Here is a 23,153-nt window from a genome sequence, read left to right as displayed (position 1 = left end):
AGACGCTGGCGCTTTCTGATTGAACAGACGGCCCGTCCATCAAGCGTAGGACGAGATTAAAATACTGAAGTGTTAATTAAGTTGTTTTTATGCAAATTCCCTAGCTCTGCTCTGTAAATTTAGATTTGTAAGATAGAAATTACTTGAAACAAATTATGAAAAAAAAGTCTTTTCATTTCTCACATTTCTTCCCCAAAATGTACTGTACTCACTCCATCAGCTCCCGTCCGCAAAAATTCTCCACCATTGTACAACAAAATCTGTTAACCCATTAGGTTGATTTACTACAGGAAGAATGAAAAGTGCAACTGATAAACAACCCCTCCCCAAACTATTTTTATTTCCCCCCACGCTTACGAACTGAATAAAACTTTAAAGCATTTAAATGCAAGTAATTTTATACTACAAGAGATTTGCTGCATTAAGATTATATTAAGTGCACTTTGGAACAAACTACACCCTCCCATGAATTTAAAAAAAAAACTAGCTATTAGTTCCAGTTCCATTCTAGTCTTATAATTCTGAATTTTAAAAAACTTTTAAAATGCTTTAAGCAAAAGTGCAGATTTAGATTTTTGCAAAACCGAAGGATCAGCTTGGAGCGTGCAAGTGCTAAAGTTAGTTGTAATTTGTGCAGCTGGTGTAGGATACCGCGAGCGCGCGTGCGCAGCGCCCCTTCGCTGGCCGGGGTCCATTGTTTCATCCGGGTACTCGGCATTAGCATTGGCAGCCGAGGCACAACTTTTCCTCGAGGCAAAGTGAAATCCAGGCGCGCGCTCGCACCCGCTGAATATAGTCCCCGGATTTATTTTTCAAACCGTTACCGGAAAATTAACGGCGGCGGCGCGGCGCTCGGCGGCCTCGCAGCTTCCCCGGCGCTGCGGCGGTCTGCGCTCAGCGGGGACCTGACCGACTCTTTCCCTCTTGTTTTCGGGAGAGTTTTGTAAAAAATGGCGTAAAGTGAGTGATGAGTCCTGTGTCCGTACTAGCAAGAGAGGCAAGAACTTGCTTTGCAGACTGTGTGTACTTGTTCTTTCGATTGTTTATTGCCGGCTTATTTATTTATTTTTAAGAAACTGTTAAGTTTTTTAATTATTGCAGGCGCACTCGTACACATTCACGCCAGCAAACGCACACACAAACAACTAACTTCATTTCGTTTGGATTCAAAGTGTCTGAAAAAGTGCTTTTGAAGTACAGCCATGGAGATGCAAAGCCTTCAAGAGGCGCTGAAAGTAGAAATCCAGTGTCATCAGGTAAAAAAAAACATTTTACCCTTTACGATCTTCTGAGAGAATGAGAGAGAGCAAATCAAACCCGTAATAAGCTCTGCATTTCTTAACGACGCTTTGGATTTAAGGGTCATTTAATAGCAATAACCCGCTCGCGATGCTGTTTGCATCCAAGATCTTTAACTTTGAGACTAGTTTTTGGTGGTGTTCGAGTTCAGAGCAACAAGGATTTGGAGTAATATTGCGGTTGTGTGTGTGTGTGGTGAGGAGATTAGTACGAGACTTGAATATTTATGAGATGCTCGAAACTGACTCAGTGTTTGCGTGCCTCTTTGTTCCTCCCAATCATGATAACTTATATTGCTCTTTGACCTTTTTTTATATTAAAAAATCATATACAAATATTCTAATTTTTTTTTTAGAAACTAGTTGCACAGATGAAGCAAGATCCACAGGTAAAATATCTAATTCCTTAAGTATTTTCTTATCCGGTGTGTTCGGGAAGACGATCAGAAACTTTATCAGTGCAGATCTCATTTGGTAGTCAGCATAGCTGTAGAGTGTGTATATTATGCAGTAACTAAAACACTATTTGCATTTCAATGGACAATTTTCAATTTTCCGCGTATGTCACAAATCGCAGATGTCAATTTTTTTAAATGTTACATTTTTCCAGAATGGAGAACTTAAGAAACAGCTCCACGAAAGACAATCCCGAATAACATCTCTTAGCGAGAAACAAGTAAGGAATTGGTTAAGTTCTTGACCACGTATTAATGTGTACAGTAGCGATTTAACATTTGCGATGACTTTCACTAAAAGTAACTGTGGGGGAAGGGAGGAGGGATGGGGGTGTTAACAATGAATGTGTAACCTTTCAAGGTAAAACGAATCTGTGACGACTGCTATATACATATAGATTGACTACTAAAGTTAAAATGTTGGTTTGTATTTTGAGATGAGTTTGCTCCCATATGAAGTGAAGTTGTGGCGTGCGTTTAAGTTGGCAAATTCTAAGGCGTCCATTTTGGATAGGTCGACATATTTTCCAAGTCTAGAAAGAGAATGGGAAAATCTGGCAACTAATTTTCTCGTTAAGTTTATAATACCGATTTCTATCCTCAAGTTCTGACCTAATTCTTGCCGCAATGCTTAAATAGTTTATTGTTTTTGAGTTGCTGTGCTCTTACTTGCCGTCTCGTTGTTCTGATTTGACGTGTAAGCGGTTGATTCGGGGTCAGCACCACTTTCCCTTTTCTTTTCTGTGTGAATTTAATGAGGGGTTATTGCTCGGGATTTATTTTGGGAGGGATTTGAAAATATCGAAGTGCGTGAATATTGGTGTCCTAGAACTCCGAAGGCCGACTTTGTATACTTGGAGCAGTTGATGGAGCTTGGCTTCTAGCGGAGAACCCTGATTATTACAATGGAAAAAAAATTCAGCACCACGAACAGATGCCATTGAACGCACAGCTTGCTCTGGCTCTGTCCAGCACTAAGCTTCTCAGCTATTTTGTGCATTTTTGCAAAAAGATCACATTTTTATCCTCCCTATTATTGTCCTAAAAGCTTATACATAATTCTCATGAAGCATTTTAAGAGATTTCAAATCCAGACGCTCAGTATATTGAGTTTTTCTTAACTCCATTGATCTTGTTTCTTTTGGAATGCAGCTTGCAGCACCAAGTTAGTACTGCATCTTAATTTTTGTTAGAGATCGAAACGGACTACTCCGTAAGAATAATCGGTGATCTTGCTCGTCGGTTTAATAACTACTGTTGTAAAGTATGACTTTCTTTTGCGGGGGGGGGGGGGTGGAGTGGTTTGGAGGGAGAAGTAAATCGGTATATTTTATTTATTTATTTATTTTGCCAGCACATTCAATTTCGTAGTGGAAGCTTCCATTTTGTAAGTAAGGGGTGTTGTGTTTTTTTCCTAACATGGAGAAAACTATGCAATGATGAAGAAATCGCAATCTGAAGTGGGGAGGGGGATGGGGCCTCATTCATGCTTAACATTACCATTTTGATCGTTTTGATACTTTGTTGGGGGGTGAGGAGGGAGCGGGTAGACTACTGGTTATAATCACTATATGTATATCCGATCAGTTTTAATTTACCAAAAATGTCTCCCTCCCCTCAATCGGGGAGGAAGGTATTTTTGTACTGTAGTTAGAATAAAAAATGTGCACCAAAGCTGTAATGTTTGATTCTACTTTATTCATCACTTCATCAAACTTTTATTTAGCTGGAAATAGCATAGCTTTTTTTGACCAAGTACTTGTAATAACTCAGAGGTAACTATTTGGAAAATAAAATGGTGGTTCTTTACATTAAAATTGCATAAAATTTAGAATGAACTGTCAAGTGCAAATTAACTGTTTAGCACTTCCAGCACTTAAAAAGCATGAATTCTCTCTATATAAGGTGCTTACTTCCACTGGAGATTGGTTTTATGCTAACCAGTAGCTTTCCAGCACCTTGCCCAAGTGGACATTTTTCACACGTGAACCTAAACGATAATATAGACGATAAATATTATTGTTTGATCATGAGAGGGGCTTCACACCCGCACTTGTCCACACATTCACTTTTTCACTGGGAGGCAACACTTTGATATGGGTGTTGCCTTTCCCTCTGAAATCAGCACAAATTAATGATTGAACCCAGGATTGAAACTGGAAATTTCCTTCCTTTATAAACTAAAGGGTACAATTGTAAAGGGGGTGCAGGAACAGGGAGACCTGGGGGTATATGTGCTCAAATTGTTGAAGGTGGTAGGACAGGTTGAGAAAGCGGTTAAAGAAGCATACGGGATCCTGGGCTTTATAAATAGAGGCATAGAATACAAAAGCAAAGAAGTTGTGATGAACCTTTAGAAAACACTGGTTCGGCCACAACTGGAGTATTGTGTCCAATTCTGGGCACCGCACTTTAGGAATGATGTGAAGGCGTTAGAGCGGGTGCAGAAAAGATTTACAAGAATGGTTCCATGGATGAGGGACTTCAGTTACGTGGATAGACTGGAGAAACTGGGGTTGTTCTCCTTAGAGCAGAGAAAGTTGAGAGGAGATTTGATAGAGGTGTTCAAAATCATGAGGGGTCTAGACAGAGTAGATAGAGAGAAACTGTTCCCATTGGCGGAAGGGTCGAGAACCAGCGGAGACAGATTTAAGGTGATTGGCAGAAGGTCCAAAGGTGACATGAGGGAAAAACCTTTTTACGCAGCGAGTGTTTATGATCTGGAATGCACTGCCTGAAAGGGTGGTGGAGGCAGACTCAATCGTGGCTTTCAAAAGGGAATTAGATAATTACCTGAAAGAAAGAAAAATGCAGGGTTACGGGGAAAGGGCGGGGGATTGGGACTAGCTGAAGTGCTCTTGCAGAGAGCCGGCATGGGCTCAACGGGCCGAATGGCCTCCTACTGTGCTGTAACCATTCTGTGATTCTATGACTCTGGCTCAGTATCATTGTGGGTTGTATTTACTTACTGAGCTATTGGGGAGCCTATGATCTTGCTAATTTATTTCCCATGTGAGCAACAAAAGTATTGGACCAGTTTGTGTTGATTTCCATAGTATGGTCAGATCTTGGAGGCAACTTGTTTTTGTAATTTGAACTATGTTTCGGTAAAGAAAGTCCCTTATGAAATGCCAGAACATTCAATTTCAGAAGAATATTGATGCACCCTGAGCTTCTGGATTTTTCAGTTTACTGGTTATAAATTTGACCTTTTGACCCCATGACTTAACCAGACTTGTTAATTATTATTTCTTGCATCTCTGAAGTGCCAACCAAAGGTTTAGCTTTATTTTAAATGGTGTAGATCTGTTGTGCACTACTTTATGTTCATTTTATTTTAATTTTACCATTTGAAATAAATTGTCACTTATCATAGTGTTGGTCATGTTCTGAGAGAATGGACTTTGATAAGTTTATTATGGCTTTAACTTTATTTCTTCCTTCTCCAGTACAAAGGGAGATGAAAACTTTTGTTCAGGATTTGAATGTGAATGTTCCATTTCATTTTTTTAAATGTTGGGTTGACAACAGCATATTGTAATCAAGTGTGATGTATTTTGATTCATGTAAAACAATTACACTTAGTCAAATGAAAAAGAAAGTTCCTGTAAAGAGAGTGGTTTCAATCAAGGATACTTCACAAGAACATTAATTCATTGCATTATGTTACTTGAGGAAATCAACTTTTGCATATGAATATAACTGATAAAGAAAATAAATCCCCCCCCCCCCCCATCCAATGTTGTAATTCTGTAGCATTGTAACACAATAGAAATGTAACATTTTTAAGTAGTGCATTGTATTGATTAAAATCAAATTATGAATCTGCATAGATCTACAGTATCTGGATTGCTGTAGTTATGTCTCTATCAAAAGAAGGCAGAAAATTTGTTTTTGTAAATAAGCTGCTAAATTTCTATTTTGCTGAAAGATATAAGGTTTCCTACTCTCATTGTGAGTGCTTACACATAAAACAGCCTAAAACCATGAAAATCAATGATGTGTAAAATTGAACAAAATTTAAATTAAGGGACCACAAAACGAAAAGAGGTTTGAAGCGGTCAACAGTGAGTAAGGAATAGCTAGCCAAATTATCACAGTTAGAACGCGGCACACACTATCTCTACTAATGTGTAAGCAACAAAAAGTCTTTTTGGTGCAAACACTGAAACTAATAAGTAATTATGTGGTGGGGGAATAAGTCCCTTTTTCAGAACCTGTATGCATTTTAACACAAATAGATTATGATGAAGCTGATTTGATACTACTTTGCTGCCTTGCCAGTAAATCAGTGATAATGCAGTCTCTTTTTCTGTGATTTGTTACTTGGGCAACTGATGGGTTTGAAATTATTCACTACGTGCTTTCAATGACTGAATGTTGATAGGAAACCCTTTGCCTGTATGAGGTGGTTTAATATAATTTAATGTAATGAAGCACAGTAATAATGCTTCTTAGTGTCACTTGACTGTTGTTTGAGCAGAACATTATCCTTCACATAACATGATATAATATGCAAAGAGCCCATTTGCTGGTCCAGTGCATTGTGTGCCATGAACAGATTTGTGTGTAACAGCAACACTGACTTGTGTTGCTATCAGTTTTTGGAAAATACATTTAAGGGCATGTTATTTCTCCTTATAAATATTACATTTCATCTTCAATGAAATGCTGCCAGTGTTTACCAATTTTTCATGATTGCAGTTAAGCTAGAGGGCTGTTGTAACCTTTCTTGCAGAAAATATTTGCATTTTCCTGTTTCCTCAGCCACTCATTCTGGCCAGCAGAAGCGAGACAGTTCTGTTTCCATCTTGTATGACACCTTTTCTAATTTTTCTCCGTGTTTGTTTTAAAAGTTGTTTGATATGCAGTGTGGCTCTTGTAAATAGTAACTAATCTTTATGCTACTTTAAACAACTAGTGTTGGTATATAACAATTGATTTTAATTGACTTGCAATTCCTTACTAAAGTAAAAAATGGTGTAATGTCATTAATGCTTTCTCCCTTGACATGTGTTATTGGAATATTTGATTACATGATACTGGTTTAAAAAGTTTCTTGTAGCTCAAAGGCTTGAAAATAAAAACAAAAGTGGAGAAAATGCTTTTCCTTTGTGTCAGTTTTCGCCCTTCCTCCACTCTGCAAAGACTATTAATGGGGTATGTTTCACAAGTGCCAGCAACTACCTTGCCCACATTGCTGTCCTTCATGTGTATGGTTCTTGCTTGGACGTTGTCAGGAGGCTTTTTGGTGAAGGATGCATAATAGTTGAGTCTGAACCTATCTTTATCCGATGTCCAACAGGAGTCACTGGATAGCGATTGGAAGTGTAACTCTGACTGATTTTTTTTTAGCTAGGGGGTGTTGTGGCCAATTTTATTATAGGTAATACCATCTGGTAGCAACCAGCTAACTCTGCATAGATCAACAATTGAAGACGCTATGTTTTTGTGCTGGACTCAAAGGCAAGGATACAAAATTATTTATAAGTAAATACTGTACTAGGGTAGTGATCACCCTAGTGGACCACTAGCACTTCTTTCATCATTTTTATTTAAATAGCTTTGAGCTTGACTTTTACATATTCTCTGCACCTCCTCAGTTTTACTTCTGCTGTCATTTGATTATTCTGAAAGTTAAAAGGTACTCAAAAGCTAAAATCTAGATTTAAAAAAAAAAAGCAGCTTTTTATTTCTGTAGCTCTCCGTTTCTTTGGAAATGTTCTTGCAGTGATGAGATCTGACCCTCCTTAGCCTTTTCTGTATCCACTGATTTTTTTTTGTATAGTAGTAATTTCCAGCATGTCATATAAACTGCTGAAGCAGCGTAATTCTGGCTGTAACCTTTGACAGTAGCAATGTGGAGAAATGTAGTGTAAAGCACGCCTTTGCTGTGGTTTTAAAAAAAAAACTAGTATTCTAACAAACTGCAACGGTTTGCTGCCAAAATAGTGGACAGCTATATTAAAACAGATTTAATTAATTATACAATTATGGAAAATATATTTGTTGAGATATTTCAATAAGACAAATGAGTAATGCCAATTGATTTTCCATAATTGTTGTTTCTCAATGAATGGAAGCCTGATCTGATTTAGCCATTTAATATGGTTAGTTCATCCAGCACCAGCAGGAGGTGAAAATAAGTGGCAATGGGAAATTGTGGGATTCCAGCTAACACCAAACTTTTTTATTTCTGACAGATATACCTGAAGGACAGAAGTTGATTTAAGTGTGCTAGCGTGTTTAAATGAGCATTCTGGATAAAGTTAATCGTGTATAGCTTGTGGCTATTCTTCAAGTTCACGTGTTCCTAGTGTGAGATAACTCGGGGCTATGGTTGTTTGAATTCATTGCAGTTAGGCTAAAGATGATCACAATTTGTAATAAAGTGCTTTACATTCAAAGTTTTTAGTGTACCTTTTTAGCAATTGTGTCTCCTGTTCAGTTCAACCATTTGTCAATGTCTTCAATAATGTATTTACATTATACACAATGGTATTTTTAGAATACCACTTTTTAAAGTCTTAAAAAAATAAAGATACTGGACTGTGGTTTATTTTTAATGGGCAAAATATCATTTTATTTATAAAATTCTCCCCATTAACAGTACTTCAAAATACAATTTATAATGGCAGTGGTAAGTTCCTATTTTGCTACTATTTACTTGCAGGACTTGTGCTCTGTTCTATAGGAGAGTGATAAGATGCTATCAAAATTGAGAAATTCCAAATTCCATTGTCTACATTTTTTTTAACAAGCACTTTTGAAATAGGGAAGGAACATTTTCATACTAAAGCCATAAAAGACCCTCCATCCCCCCCCCCCCAAATCCCTTGAGTGCTTCCAGCTGACAGATGCAAGTTATGTATATTTTTTTGATTGTGGCCTGCCAACATGTATCTGAGCTATCATAGTTTCCTATTGTACAGATGAAACTAGAGTTCTTTGTGGAATATTAGAAATTTGGTTCTGATTGAAAGACCAGATTTTAAATTATTGTTTTCCCTTAGGCCATGCTTTAAAAAAAATCATCTTCAGAATGTGAGTGCCACTGGCAAGGAAGGCTGGCATTTATTGCACATCCCAATTTATTGCCTTGAGCAGTTTGATACAACTGAGTGGCTTTGTTAGGCTACTTCAGAGGGTAGTTGAAAGTTAGCCACGTTGGTGTGGGACTGGAGTTGTGTATATGCCAGACTGGGTAAGGATGGTAGGCTTCCTTCTCTAATGGACATTACTGAACCAGTTGTGGTTTTACAATCTGACCGCTTCATGGTCACTTTTACTGATGCTAGCTTTTTATTTCCAGATTCTTAAAAACTGAATTCAAATTGTCATGGTGGGATTTGAACTTGTGTTCTTTGGATTATTAGTCCAAGCCTCTGGATTACTAGTCCAGTAACCTAGCTACTACCATACCATAGCTTTGTTTGAGTTATCTCATTGATGAACACCTTAAAAGCTGTAGAAACTATATGAGTACATAACAAAAGTGTTTCACAACTCCAAGGTGAGAGAAATGAGTGGCTGAACTGCCACCCGCCTTCCCAACAAACAAATGGCTTGTCTTGGGGCCTTTTTCCTTTTGTTCTAGGGAGAAGCCTGAATTGCTCTCAATTGGTGAAGTGATAACTAAAGTATTAAAATTTCAACCTACTTCTAGGTTAAAATAACTCTCTTGTTTTTCATCCTCCTTTTGATGAAGGGACATAAACAATATGATGAAGTTTACGATACTCCTCCAACAGTCTACTCACTTGAAGTACATCATTTACTCAACCAAACCTCTGCACTTGCATTACTTTGACTGACATGGTGCCAGTGATCATACATTGTTATCTTATACTGTATATTGCTTGTTTAGTGTACATTATTTTGCGCATAAAATACAAGAACATCACGTAATTACTGTGGGCTTTTGAAATTGCTGAGATGCTGGATGTCATCAGTGCAGCTTTTTTGCGCGCTCAGATTATGGCATCTATGATAAGGTATCTAGCATGCCTAGATTCAACATGCATACAGAAGTTCGAATATATGATACATGGCCAAATGTGAGTAAATTTGTAGCTTTTATCTAGTATGTGCTGCAGATGGATAAATCAGAAAGCATGTTAAGAACAGAATTCCATACAAATTAAGATTTTTTAATTCCAAGCTCACTATGTAAATTGCTGTCAACAGCTCCAACTTTTATTTTTCCCTCTGTTGCAATAGTTTGGTGTAACACCTACATAGTTTGATGAGCGAATAATCTGAGTTCTGCTAAACTGAAAGACAGACTAAGAAAAAGTTTGAAGATTAACAGTCGGGGGTTTCTTTTTCAGAGACCTGAAACCGTCTTACTTTTTAAAAAAAAAACAAAACAACAATCTTCCTAGCTCTTAAAGACACAGGCTCTCAGGTTCTTGCTCTGATATGGTTCCACGAGTGCCCACCGTCTTTCACTTCCTTTCTTCAGTGATCATTCTTCATGTGTAAACCAAGACAGTGAGTACCTGTAGGGTATTTAATTGTTGAGGGCACAACACCTGAGCCAACTTGTGTTCACTCAGTGTTAGATGATCTCGGGTGGGACAGCAGTTAGGTTCCTACACTTGGGCTCAACCTCCCTTGGGTGGAGAAAGGGGAAAATATCAGTGTGGCTTATAGTTAGCGATCACTTTTGAATATGTGTTTGTGGATATCTGGTGGGAATAGGGTAGAATCATAGGCCAGCACGCAAATAATGTGAGGTTGTTGGTGCCTTAGGGAGCTGTAACCCTGTAGTGTCACAGCCTTCAGGAGAGGAGGGGGAGATTAAAAGGGAGAAAATTGGCAAAAATGAAAGTGCACTTTCCAGTAGAATGAATAAATAGTAATCAGGTATGGGAACTCTGGCTGATTTGTTTTCCTCTCTCTTGCTGCTTAGTCTAAGGGCACCAAAGGAAATTTGTACTACACTTTCTGCCCTGACTCAGATCAGGTAATGGAGCACAGACTGGGAATTGAACCTTTTGGTGTTTATGACTTGGTATCATCAACAACAACAACTTGTATTTATATAGCGCCTTTAACGTAGTGAAACATCTCAAGGCACTTCACAGGAACATTAAAAGGCAAAACATTTGACACAGAGCCACATAAGGAGATATTGGGCCAGGTGACCAAAAGCTTAGTCAAAGTGGTAGGTTTTAAGGAGCGCCTTAAAGGAGGAAAGAGAGGTAGCGAGGCAGAGAGGTTTAGGCAGGGAATTCCAGAGCTTAGGGCCTAGGCAACAGAAGGCACGGCCACCAATGGTTGAGTGATTATAATCAGGGATGCTCAAGAGGGCAGAATTAGAGGAGTGCAGATATCTCGGCGGGGGTTGTGAGGCTGAAGGAGATTACAGAGTTGGGGAGGGGGCGAGGCCATGGAGGGATTTGAAAACAAGGATGAGAATTTTGAAATTGAGGCATTGCTTAACGGGGAGCCAATGTAGGTCAGCAAGCACAGGGGTAATGGGTGAACGGGACTTGGTGCGAGTTAGGACACGGGCAGCCGAGTTTTGGATGACCTCAAGTTTACATAGGGTAGAATGTGGGAGGCCAGCCAAGAGTGCATTGGAATAGTCAAGTTTAGAGATAACAAAAGGTGTGGATGAGGGTTTCAGCAGTGGATGAGCTGAGGCAAGGGCAGAGATGGGCGATGTTACGGAGGTGGAAAAAGGCAGTCTTAGTTGTGCTGCGGATATGTGGTCGGGAGCTCCTTTCAGGGTCAAATATGACACCAAGGTTGGGAACAGTGTGGTTCAGCCTCAGACAGATGTTAGGGAGAGGGATGGAGTCTGGCTAGGGAACGGAGTTTGTGGCGGGGACCGAAAACAATGGCTTCAGTCTTCCCAATACTTAATTGGAGATAATTTCTGCTCATCCAGCACTGGATGTCGGACAAACAGTCTGACAATTTAGAGACTGTGGAGGGGTCGAGAGAAGTGGTAGTGAGGTAGAGCTGGGTGTTGTTGGCATACATGTGGAAACTGACGCTGTGTTTTTGGATGATGTCGCCAAGGCGCAACATGTAGATGAGAAATAGGAGGAGGCCAAGGATAGATCCCTGGGGGACACCAGAGGTAACGATGCGGGAGCGGGAAGAGAAGCTGTTGCAGGTGATACTCTGGCTAGATTGGGTAAGAATGGAACCAGGCGAGTGCAGTCCCACCCAGCTGGACGACGTTGGAGAAGGATGGAGTGGTCAACCCTGTCAAAGGCTGCAGACAAGTCAAGAAGGATGAGGAGGGATCGTTTACTTTTGTCACAGTCACAAAAGTTGTCATTTGTGACTTTGATGAGAGCCGTTTCGGTACTGTGACAAGGGCGGAAAGCTGATTGGAGGGATTCAAACACAAAATTGCGAGAAAGATGGGCACGGATTTGGGAGGCGACAACACGTTCAAGGACGTTGGAGATGGGGCGGTAGTTTGCAAGGACAGAGGGGTCAAGGGTTGGTTTTTTGAGGGGGGGTGATGACGGCAGCTTTGAAGGAGAGGAGGACAGTACCTGAGGAGAGGGAACTGGTAACAATGTCAGCTAACATGGGAGCCAGAAAAGGAAGTTGGGTGGTCAGCAGTTTGGTGGGAATAGGGTCGAGGGAGCAGGAAGTGGGTCTCATGGACAAGATGAGCACGGAGAGGTCATGAGGGGAGATCGGAGAGAAACTGGAGAAAGATGTGTGTTCAGGGCTAGGACAGGAGGGAACCGTAGAGGAAGTTCGGCCCGGTGGGCTAGGGGAAGGAAGGGAAGTGGCAGAGGCAGCTGAACGGATGGTCTCAATCTTCAAGACAAAGAAGTCCATGAGCTCCTCACACTTGTCGGAGGTGAGGGTGGAGGAGACTGGAGAGGGGTTTAAGGAGACGGTTAGCCGTGGAGAACAGGAGTCGGAGTTTATCTTTGCATTCCAGAATGATTCTGGAATAGTGAGCAAATTTGGCAGACGAGTGCCGGACCCAATAATGCTTTGTGGTCCAGCCAGATCTGGCAGTGAATGGCTAAACCGTAGCCGTTCAAGCCTGCGTCCCTTAGACTTGCATCAGAGGATGCATTTATCAACTAAATCAATGGGGGAAAGATGGGATTGGGCTACCTTAATTATACATATATACATAGTGACAAAGAAATTATAATACAGAAACAGGCCGTTCAGCCCAACCAGTCCGTATTTGTGCTTCTCCACATGAGGAGTAGTTGTAATTTCATGTATCTGCCCTGTTCCATATCTGTTCATGCCCTTTTCCTTCAACCACCTATCTAACCTATTCTTAAAAGTTGTCTCTGCTTCAATCACCAACTCTGGTGTTTAACTTCACAGTCTCGCAACCCCCATATTTAAAAAAAAAGTTACTCCTGCTCTCTGTCCTAAATCTTTTACATTTATCTTGTATCTGTCTTCTTCTAGACTCCTCAATTGGAAACAGCCTGTTTCTATCTGCTCTGTCCTATCCCTTCATAATTTTAAAAACCTCTATGAAATCACCTCATAATCTTCTTCCTGTTCTAACAAAAACAGCCCCAATTTTTGAAGTCTTTGGATTTGTGTTACCTCACACCAGTTAGCTTCCTTGTGAATCTGCATTGCCTCAATATACTTCCTATTGTTTGGAGCGCAAAACTGTACACACTGCTCCAACTGTGGTCTCACTTGAGGTTTTATATAGATTCATCATTACATCTAAACTTTTATATTCTATATACCTGTACATCTTCCCATAAAACCCAATATTTTATTAGCTTTTTTATCGCCTTATTCACTTGAGGTGCTGCTTTTAATGTCTTCGGAACCTGAAGCTCTCTTTCCTCTCCACCCCACCGCGATCCTTTTGTTCTTCCGCATCATCCAACCTTCCCCCATTCCCCATTAAAAGTATAAATGCTATTTATTTTAACCAAAACGTACCACCTCACATTTACTGACATTGAACATTTTAAATGGGTCTAGGCATAAGCATGTTGAGTTAAATCCAAATTTGAGTTTGTAACTTTGTTGGTTCTCTGAATCAAGAGAGATCTGTTTGGAAATACTTTTTGTTTTAGTGCTGTTTCAGGCTATTTTAGGATTTTTACTTAACTCAAGTGTCTGAATCAAAGTAAAATAAGCTTGGAAAAATCAGCATCTGCAGTATTTTGCTTTTGGAAAAATCATATTTGGAAACTGCTTTGAGTTAAGCTCTACAAATTTTGAGTATCCATGATGGCAGTCGACAAATGGTAATGACAGTAGACTGGGAATTCATTGCAATCTTCAGTAGTTTATGTCTAGTCTTAAAATAAAGGTTTTTTTGAGGGCTTGCTGATAGCTCAGTGGTAAATGTGCAGCCTAGCAGGCCAGTGAGGCACACAGGCCTGGAAGCTGCCAGGTTTAATTCACAACCTTTATTCAGCCTCGGTGGCCTGGGACTCGGGAAAGGGAAAAAAAATTGGCCAGTTGCTTCTCCTGGTTGCAATCCCTCCACCACTGAAAGTGAAGGGTTAGTGAGAAGATCAGCGGTGTTGACCACCATGAATGGCCTACTGACGGTCCAAGTCTAGGCTCAGAAACAAAGACTGGCCACTTCTACGAGACACTAAAGAGCCTCTGTCTGTGGAGCCTTAGCCCAGCATGAGCTGCTCCTTTTAGAGCGGCGAGGGAAGTGTTTCTGTTTGAAGTTAACAATATTTTATCTCCATAATCTGACATTGTTGCAAGAATGGTGGAAAACTTAGTGTTTCTTTGCTGAATTATAAAATCTCGATGATAGTCCATGTCTGGGTGGGGTGTTGTTATTTGCTTTCGAATAAGTCAGTCATTTGGAGTTGGTTTTGCTCAGCTGTTTATGTACTTTGGAGTTGGTGAGAACTCCAATCACTCACTCATTGGATTCTAATTATGAATACACAGACTGAAATCAAATAAGCAGTCTTTAAAAAGAGTCAAGTCTGTCAGCTTTGTTTAATAGCCTTTAATGAACTTCTTTAGCAGCTTGTATCATAGCAACACATTTTATTACATGGCAGTGTAGGCGAACCAGTTTGCAGATAGAGCTTTGCTACAGTCATTTATTTTCCCATCTTTGCACATTATTCTTCGCATCTCTCCTCAGGAATACACGAACTACTTCGACATTTTTACCAATAAATCCTGATTTGGTTAAAGTGTAACCCTTTGCTCCTGTGCGTAAGGATCAACTAATTTAGATGTAAAGTTAACAAGCTATTTTATAATTTAGCTTCCTGGATTGTCTCGTATATCATGAAAATTGCATTAAGAATTCGCCAATAATCCTACTTTATCTTTTATACTTCAAAATTAATTCCTGTAGCATATTTTCAAGCTTAAAATTTAAAAAGTGCTTATGGTTTATGTAATAATGTTTTATCCTTCTGCGTGTATTGTTTTTGCATAAAATTGGTAGTCTTGTTCAAAAATAAATGCATTCACAAATAAATGTACGTTGCCAAAACTTTTATGAAAAGAAATGTTAAAAATCTTAGTAAAATGAGTAAGATTGACATTAAACCGAAACTATATTTGCTGTGTGGCACATTTTGAGAAAATTTCATTTAGGCCATGCATCCCTTTACTTTTGCTACAATGTTGCTCAATAGATAAAGTGAAATCTTAAAATAGATTAATTTTTCAACAATACATTATTTTTTGTGATTGTGTGTATTGTGTTCTAGGAATAGTTCATGTGATTATTCAACAAAGATGTTTAATGAACATTTTTCATAATGTCCACCTATTACAAATGGGGTGGAATTAATCATTTAAAAATGAAAACTTTTACTTTAGCAATATCTAAATTCAGTCATACTGGAACATTTGCAAGCTGCAAGCTACAATTCTGGGCACAAAATGTTTAGGATACTACAACAGCAGAATATGTTGTGTTGAGTGGCAGAATGAAAGTGTTCTGATATTTCTCTCACTCCTTATCCCGGACAAAGTGAGTGTCAACCAAGCCATTGAGTGAGGTACTTAAATGCAGGAGAGGGTGCAAAAATATGAAGGTACCTTTTTGGTGGCGAGCTTAAGACTAAAATTGTTGAGGGACAATCTGCATGGTCAAACTGCATGCCCTATGTCTATCCTCTCCGCTAGAGAATTGTCTGGCCAGGCAAGCCTAAACTTAAGGGAAATAAAGAAAATTTAGAATGGGGTTGGAGGAAATGTTTAATAATCATGTAGTCAAATCATAAAACATGAAAAAGCACATGATACACACTTTGAATAAATAATTAGTATTATTATTGACCCTTCATATGAGTTCCACCCAACTATATAGAGTATAAGATTTTCCCCTTCCTCTTTCTACTTCACTTGTCGTAGCACCAGTGTTAACTATCTAATTATTGCTCCTTTATTTTATAATCTCTAAATTGTAATTGTTTTTTGTTCCAAATTAAATGAGAAGGCCACAAAGCAAAATGCTGGAAATCTGAAATAAAACCAGAAAATGTTGCAAGCACTGAGCAAGTCACGCAGCATCTGGAGAGAGAATCAGGTGCTAAACATACAAACATACGAATTAGGAGCAGGAGTAGGCCACTCGGCCCCTCGAACCTGCTCCGCCATTTCAATAAGATCATGGCTGATCTGATTACTCCACATTCCTGCCTACCCCCGATAACCTTTCACCCCCTTGCTTATTGAGAATCTATCTACCTCTGCCTTAAAATTATTCAAAGACTCTGAGGAAGAGAGTTCCAAAGACTCACGACCCACTGTGAGAAAAAAATTCTCCTCATCTCTGTCTTAAATGGGTGACCCCTTATTTTTAAACAGTGACCCTTCGTTCTAGATTCTCCCACAAGAGGAAACATCCTCTCCACATCCACCCTGTCCAGACCCCTCAGGATCTTATGTTTCAATCAAGTCACCTCTTACTCTTCTAAACTCCAGTTGACACAAGCCTAGCCTGTCCAACGTTTCCTCATAAGACAACCTGCCCATTCCAGGTATTAGTCTAGTAAACCTTCCCTGAATTGCTTCCAACGCATATACATCCTTCCTTAAAGAAGCAGACCAATACTGTACACAGTACTCCAGATGTGGTCTCACCAATGCCCTGTATAACTGAAGCATAACCTCCCTACTTTTGTATTCAATTCCCCTCGCAGTAAACAATAACATTCTATTAATTTTCCTAATTACTTGCTGTACCTGCATACTAACCTTTTGCAATTCATGCATGAGGACACCCAGATCCCTCTGCATCTCGGAGCTCTGCAATCTCTCACCATTTAGATAAATGCTTTTTTATTCTTCCTGCCAAAATGGACAATTTCACCTTTTCCCACATTGTACTCCATTTGCCAGATCTTTGCCCACTCATTTAACCTATCTATATCCCTTTGTAGCCGCCTTATGCCCTCTTCACAATTTACTTTCCTACCTAGCTTTGTGTCATCAGCAAATTTAGCAACCATACCTTCGGTCCCTTCATCCAAGTCATTTATATAAATTGTAAAAAGTTGAGACCCCAGCACTGATCCCTGTGGCACACCACTTGTATCTTGCCAATCAGAAAATGACCCATTTATGCCTACTCTCTGTTTCCTGTTAGCTAGCCAATCTTCTATCCATGCCAATACGTTACCCCCTACACCATTAGCTTTTATTTTCCGCAATAACCTTTTGATGTGGAACCTCATTAAATGCCTTCTGGAAATCTAAGTACAGTACATCCACCGGTTCCCCTTTATCCACAGCACATGTTACTTCCTCAAAGAACTCCAATAAATTGGTTAAACATGATTTCCCTTTCACAAAACCATGTTGACTCTGCCTGATTACCTTGAACTTAAGTGCCCTACTATAACGTCTTTAATAATAGCTTCTAACACCTTCCCTATGACGGATGTTAAGCTAACTGGCCTGTAGTTTCCTGCTTTCTGTCTCCCTTACCTTTTTGAATAAAGGAGTTACATTCACTATTTTCCAATCTAATGGAACCTTCCCCGAATCTAGGGAATTTTGGAAAATTAAAACCAACACATCAATTATCTCACTAGCTACTTTTAAGACCCTAGGATGAAGTCCATCATGACCCAGGGACTTGTCAGCCCGCAGCTCCCAACAATTTGCTCAGTTCCACTTCTCTGGTGATTTATAATTTTCTTGAGTTCCTCCTTCCCTTCCATTTCCTGATTTACAGCTATTTCTGGGATGTTGCTTGCATTCTCTATAGTGAAGACCGATGCAAAATACCTGTTCAATTCAACTGCCATCTCCTTATTTTCCATTATTAATTCCCGAGACTCACTTTTTATAGGACCAACGCTCACTTTGTTAACTCTTTTAAAAATATCTATAGAAACTGTTACTATCTTTTTATATTTCTAGCTAGCTTTCTCTCATACTCTAATTTTTCTCATTATTCTTTTAGTCATTCTTTGCTGTTTTTTTATATTCTGTCCAATCTTCTGACCTGCCACCCATCTTTGCGCAATTATATGCTTTTTCTTTAAGTTTGATACTATCTTTAACTTTTATAGTTAAAGATAGTATCAGGCAGAGTCAACGTGGTTTAGTTAACCATGGATGGTGGGTCCTCCCCTTGAAATTTTTCTTTCTTGTTGGAATGTATATATTCTGTGTATTCTGAAATCTCCCCTTAAATGTCTGCCACTGCAACTCTATTGACCTATCCCTTAACCTAATTTGCCAGTTCACTTTAGCTAGCTCTGCTTTCATGCCCTCATAATTGCCCTTATTTAACTTTAAAATACTAGTCTTGGACCCACTCTTCTCTCCCTCAAACTGAATGTAAAATTCAATCATATTATGATCGCTGCTACCTTCACTATGAGGTAATTAATTAATCCTAGCTCATAGAAAAAAATATGCAGCATATTCCTTTATTTGTTGAAGCCCAAGCTGATTTTTCAATAACCATTTCCCTTTAATTGTTTAGAAGCTTCTGGATCAAGTTTCCACTTTTGAAACTTAAAAAAATATTGTTCAGCTCTCCCAGTGTTTTTCAATACAGTGAGCGAGCGCGCCATAAAACTGGAAGGTCCCATGTTCGACCCTCCATCTGTGCTGATTTATTTAGGGGTGTTAAAATTGCCCTCACTTGGTTGGGGAGGGGAAATCAGTCGAGTTGTTCAACACCTAGAGAATCATAGAAATTTACAGCACAGAAGGAGGCCATTCAGCGCATCATGTCTGTGCTGGCTCTTTGAAAGAGATGTCATGTTTAGTCCCATATCCCTGCTTTTTGTCGGTAATCCTGTAACTTCCTTATCCTCAAATATCTGTACAACTCCCTTTCTAAAAATTATTTATGGAATCGGCTTCCACCACCAAGTAGAGCATCCCCGATCCCAACAACTGAGTGAAAAAATTTCTACAGACCAGTTAGCCTGACATCAGTAGTAGAGAAAATGCTACAATCTATTATTAAGGACGTGATAACGGGGCACTTAGAAAATAATAATAGGATAGGGCAGAGTCAACACGGATTTATGAAAGGGAAATCGTGTTTGACGAATCTGTTCGGAGGTTGTAACTAGCAGAATAGATAAGGGGGAACCAGTGGATGTGGTGTATTTGGATTTTCAGAAGGCATTCGATAAGGTGCCACACAAGAGGTTATTAAACAAAATTAGGGCTCATTGGATGGGGGTAATATACTAGCATTGATTGAGGATTGGTTAACGGACAGAAAACAGAGTAGGAATAAATGGGTCATTTTCGGGTTGGCAGGCTGTAACTAGTAGGGTACCGCAAGGATCCGTGCTTGGGCCTCAGCTATTCACAATCTACATCAATGATTTGGATGAGGGGACCAAATGTAATATATCCAAGTTTGCTGATGATACAAAGCTGGGTGGGAATGTAAGTTTGTGAGGAGGATGCAAGGAGGCTTCAAGGGGATATAGACAGGCTAAGTGAGTGGGCAAGAACATGGCAAATGGAATGTAAAGTGGAGAAATGTGAAGTTATCCATTTTGGTAGGAAAAGTAGAGTATTTTCTAAATGGTGAGAGATCGGGAAATGTTGGTGTTCAGAGGGACCTGGGTGTCCTTGTACACGAATCACTGAACGTTAACATGCAGGTACAGCAAGCAATTAGGAAAGCAAATGGTATGTTGGCCTTTATTACAAGAGGATTTGAGTACAAGAGTAAAGACGTCTTACTGCAATTATATAGGGCCCTGGTGAGACCACACCTGGAGTATTGTGTACAGTTTTGGTCTCCTTACCTAAGGAAGGATATACTTGCCATAGAGGGAGTGCAACGAAGGTTCACCAGACTGGTTCTGGGGATTGCCCTATGAGTTGCGATTGAGTAGACTAGGCCTATATTCTCTAGAGTTTAGAAGAATGAGAGGTGATCTCATTGAAACATATAACATTTTTACAGGGCTTGACAGGATAGATGCAGGGAGGATGTTTCCCCTGGCTGGGGAGTCTAGAACCAGGGGTCACAGCCTCAGAATAAGGGGTCGGCCATTTAGGACTGAGATGAGGAGAAACTTTTTCACTGAGGGTGGTGAATCTTTGGAATTCTCTACCCCAGAGGGCTGTGGAGGCTCAGTTGTTGAGTATATTCAAGACATGATCGATAGATTTTTGAATATTTAGGGAATCAAGGAATATGGGGATAGTGCAGGAAAGTGGAATTGAGGTAGAAGATCAGCCATGATCTTATTGAATGGCGGAGCAGGCTCAAAGGGCCAAATGGCCTACTCCTGGTCCTATTTCTTATGTTCATCTCCCCTCTAGATCTTTTTCCAATGGTTTTGAATCTGTGATCCCTACTTATTGACCCACTCACCAGAGGGAATATTTTTTCCCTATTTACTCTGCAAAACCTCTCATCATCTTGGAAACGTCTATTAGGTCACCTCTTAACCTTCTCTGTTCCAAGGAGAACAGTCCTAACTTTTCCAACCTTCTCCTCATAACTGAAGTCCCTCATCCCTGGTAACAACCTGGTAAACCTCCTCTGTATCCTTTCTAATGCCTTTACGTCTTTCCTGAAGTGTGGTGCCCAGAATTGTCCACAATATTGAGCTGAGGTCTAACTAATGACAAAGTTCTAGCATGATCTCTTTGCTTTTATATTCTGTTCTTCTATTTATAAACCCATATGCTTTTTTAACCAGCATATCAACTTGCCCTACTACCTTTAAGGATTTGTGTATATGGACACCAAGGTCTCTGCTCATCTGTACTTTTCAAAGTCATGCCATTTATAGTGTACTGTCTTTCCATATTAGCCCTCCCAAGTGCATCACTTCACACTTCTCCGCATTGGACTCCATCTGCCATTCTTCTGCCCATTTCACCATCCTGTCGATCATCCTGAAGCCTGTAACTATTCTCATCATGATCTACTAATTTGCCAAGTTTCTGCAAACTTTATAATGCTGCTCCCTACACTCAAGTCTAGGTCGTTTATAAAAATTGCAATGAGTAGTAGACCCAAAACTGACCCTTGGGGAACACCACTGAACTTCCCGTCTGGAAAACATCCATCCACCACCATCCTTTGCTTCCTGCCACTGAGCCAATTTTGTATCCATACTGCCACTTCCCCTTCATTCCATGGGCTTCCATTTTCTTAATAAGCCTCCTGTGTGGCACTTTGTCGAATGCTTTCCGAAAGTCCATATATACAGCTGCTGCACGACCTTGATCAACCTTCGCTGTTACCTCATCAAAGAATTCAATCAAGTTAGTTCAATCAAGCTGGCGCTCCTTGATTAACCCATGCCTTTCCAATTGAAAGTTTATTTTGTTCTTGATAATGGCAATAACTTCCCCACCACCGATGTTATGGTGACTGTCCTGTAGTTTCCTGGTTTATCTCTCTTGCCTTTCTTGAATAGTGGTATAGCATCAGCAACCCTCCAGCACTACTCCTGTATCCAATGAGGATTGAAAAATTGTTACCATTGCCTCTGCTATTACTACCTTTGCTTCTTTCAGCAACCTAGGATGAATTCCATCTGGACCACGTGACTTACCAACTTTCAGTAATGCTAATTTTTTTTAGTGCGTCTTCTCTATCTATTTATCATACTGTCCATGATGCATAGAAACATAGAAGATAGGAGCAGGAGTAGGCCATTCGGCCCCTTGAGCCTGCTCTGCCATTCAATGAGATCATGGCTGATCATTCAAATTCAGTACCCTGTTCCTGCCTTCTCTCCATATCCCTTGATCCCTTTAGCCTTAAGAAATATATCCAACTCCTTCTTGAATATATTTAATGAATTGGCCTCTACTGCCGCCTTTGGTAGAGAATTCCACAGATTCACCACTCTCTGGGTGAAGAAATTCCTCCTCATCTCTGTCCTAAATGGCTTACCCCTTATCCTTAGACTGTGACCCCTGGTTCTGGACTCCCCGACCATCGGGAACATCCTTCCAGCATCTAGTCTGTCTAGTCCTGTTAGAAATTTATAAGTTTTGATGAGATCCCCTTTCATTCTTCTAAACTACAGCGAGTACAAGCCCAATCTACCCAATCTCACCTCATACGTCATTCCTGCCATCCCAGGTATCAGCCTGGTGAATCTTCACTGCACTCCTTCCATGGCAAGAACATCCTTCCTCAGATAAGGCGACCAAAACTGCACACAATACTCCAAGATGTGGTCTCACCAAGGCCCTGTACAACTGCAGTAAGACATCCTTGTTCCTGTACTCAAACCCTCTCGCTACGAAGGCCAACATACCATTTGCCTTCTTAACCGCCTGCTGCACCTGCATGCTTACTTTCAGCGACTGGTGCACAAGGACGCCCAGGTCTCGTTGCACTTCCCTTCTCCCAATCTATTGCCATTCAGATAATAATCTGCCTTCCTGTTTTTGACACCAAAAGTGGATAACCTCGCATTTATCCACGTTTTATTGCATTTATCCACGTTATATTGCATCTGCCATGCTTCTGCCCAACCACCCAACCTGTCCAAATCATACTGGAGTTTCTCGGTATCCTCCTCACAGCACACACGCCCACCCAGCTTTGTGTCGTCTGCAAACTTGGAGATATTACATCTAGTTCCCTCGTCCAGATCATTAATATATATTGTGAATAGCTGGGGTCCAAGGACCGATCCCTGCGGTATCCCACTAGTCACTGCCTGCCACTCGGAAAAAGAGCCGTTTATTCCAACTCTTTGCTTTCTGTCTGCCAACCAGTTCTCTATCCAAGTCAATACCTTGCCCCCAACCCCATGTGCCTTAATTTTACACGCAAATCTCTTATGTGGGACCTTATCAAAAGCCTTTTGAAAATCCAAATACACCACATCCACTGGTTCTCCCTTATCTATTTTACCAGTTACATCCTCAAAAAGTTCCAGTAGATTAGTCAAGCACGATTTACCTTTTGTAAATCCATGTTGACTTTGTCCGATCTGGTCACTTTTTTCCAAGTGGGGTA

The 23,153-nt window shown here is 40.1% G+C and overlaps 1 protein-coding gene across 2 annotated transcripts in view; it reads left to right on the top strand.

Annotated features, from left to right (window-relative positions):
• The first annotated feature begins 713 nt into the window (after positions 1-713).
• Positions 714-23,153, top strand: part of phf21b (PHD finger protein 21B) — a 208,739-nt gene continuing 186,299 nt past the window's right edge. The window contains exons 1-4 of one of the 2 annotated variants that reach the window (XM_086008816.1): positions 714-960; positions 1,173-1,256; positions 1,655-1,687; positions 1,909-1,974. In XM_086008816.1, coding sequence (XP_085864942.1) covers positions 1,203-1,256; positions 1,655-1,687; positions 1,909-1,974 — 153 coding nt within the window. In that variant the 5' untranslated portion in view covers positions 714-960; positions 1,173-1,202. Of the gene's footprint in view, positions 961-1,101; positions 1,257-1,654; positions 1,688-1,908; positions 1,975-23,153 lie in introns of both variants that reach the window. The other variant, XM_086008815.1, reaches the window with a different exon arrangement.

This window comes from Somniosus microcephalus, chromosome 16 (genome assembly GCF_052327205.1).
Source record: "Somniosus microcephalus isolate GS21.2 chromosome 16, FLI_Smic_1.0, whole genome shotgun sequence".
NCBI lineage: Eukaryota > Metazoa > Chordata > Chondrichthyes > Squaliformes > Somniosidae > Somniosus > Somniosus microcephalus.
This window is presented reverse-complemented; position numbering and strand designations above follow the sequence as displayed.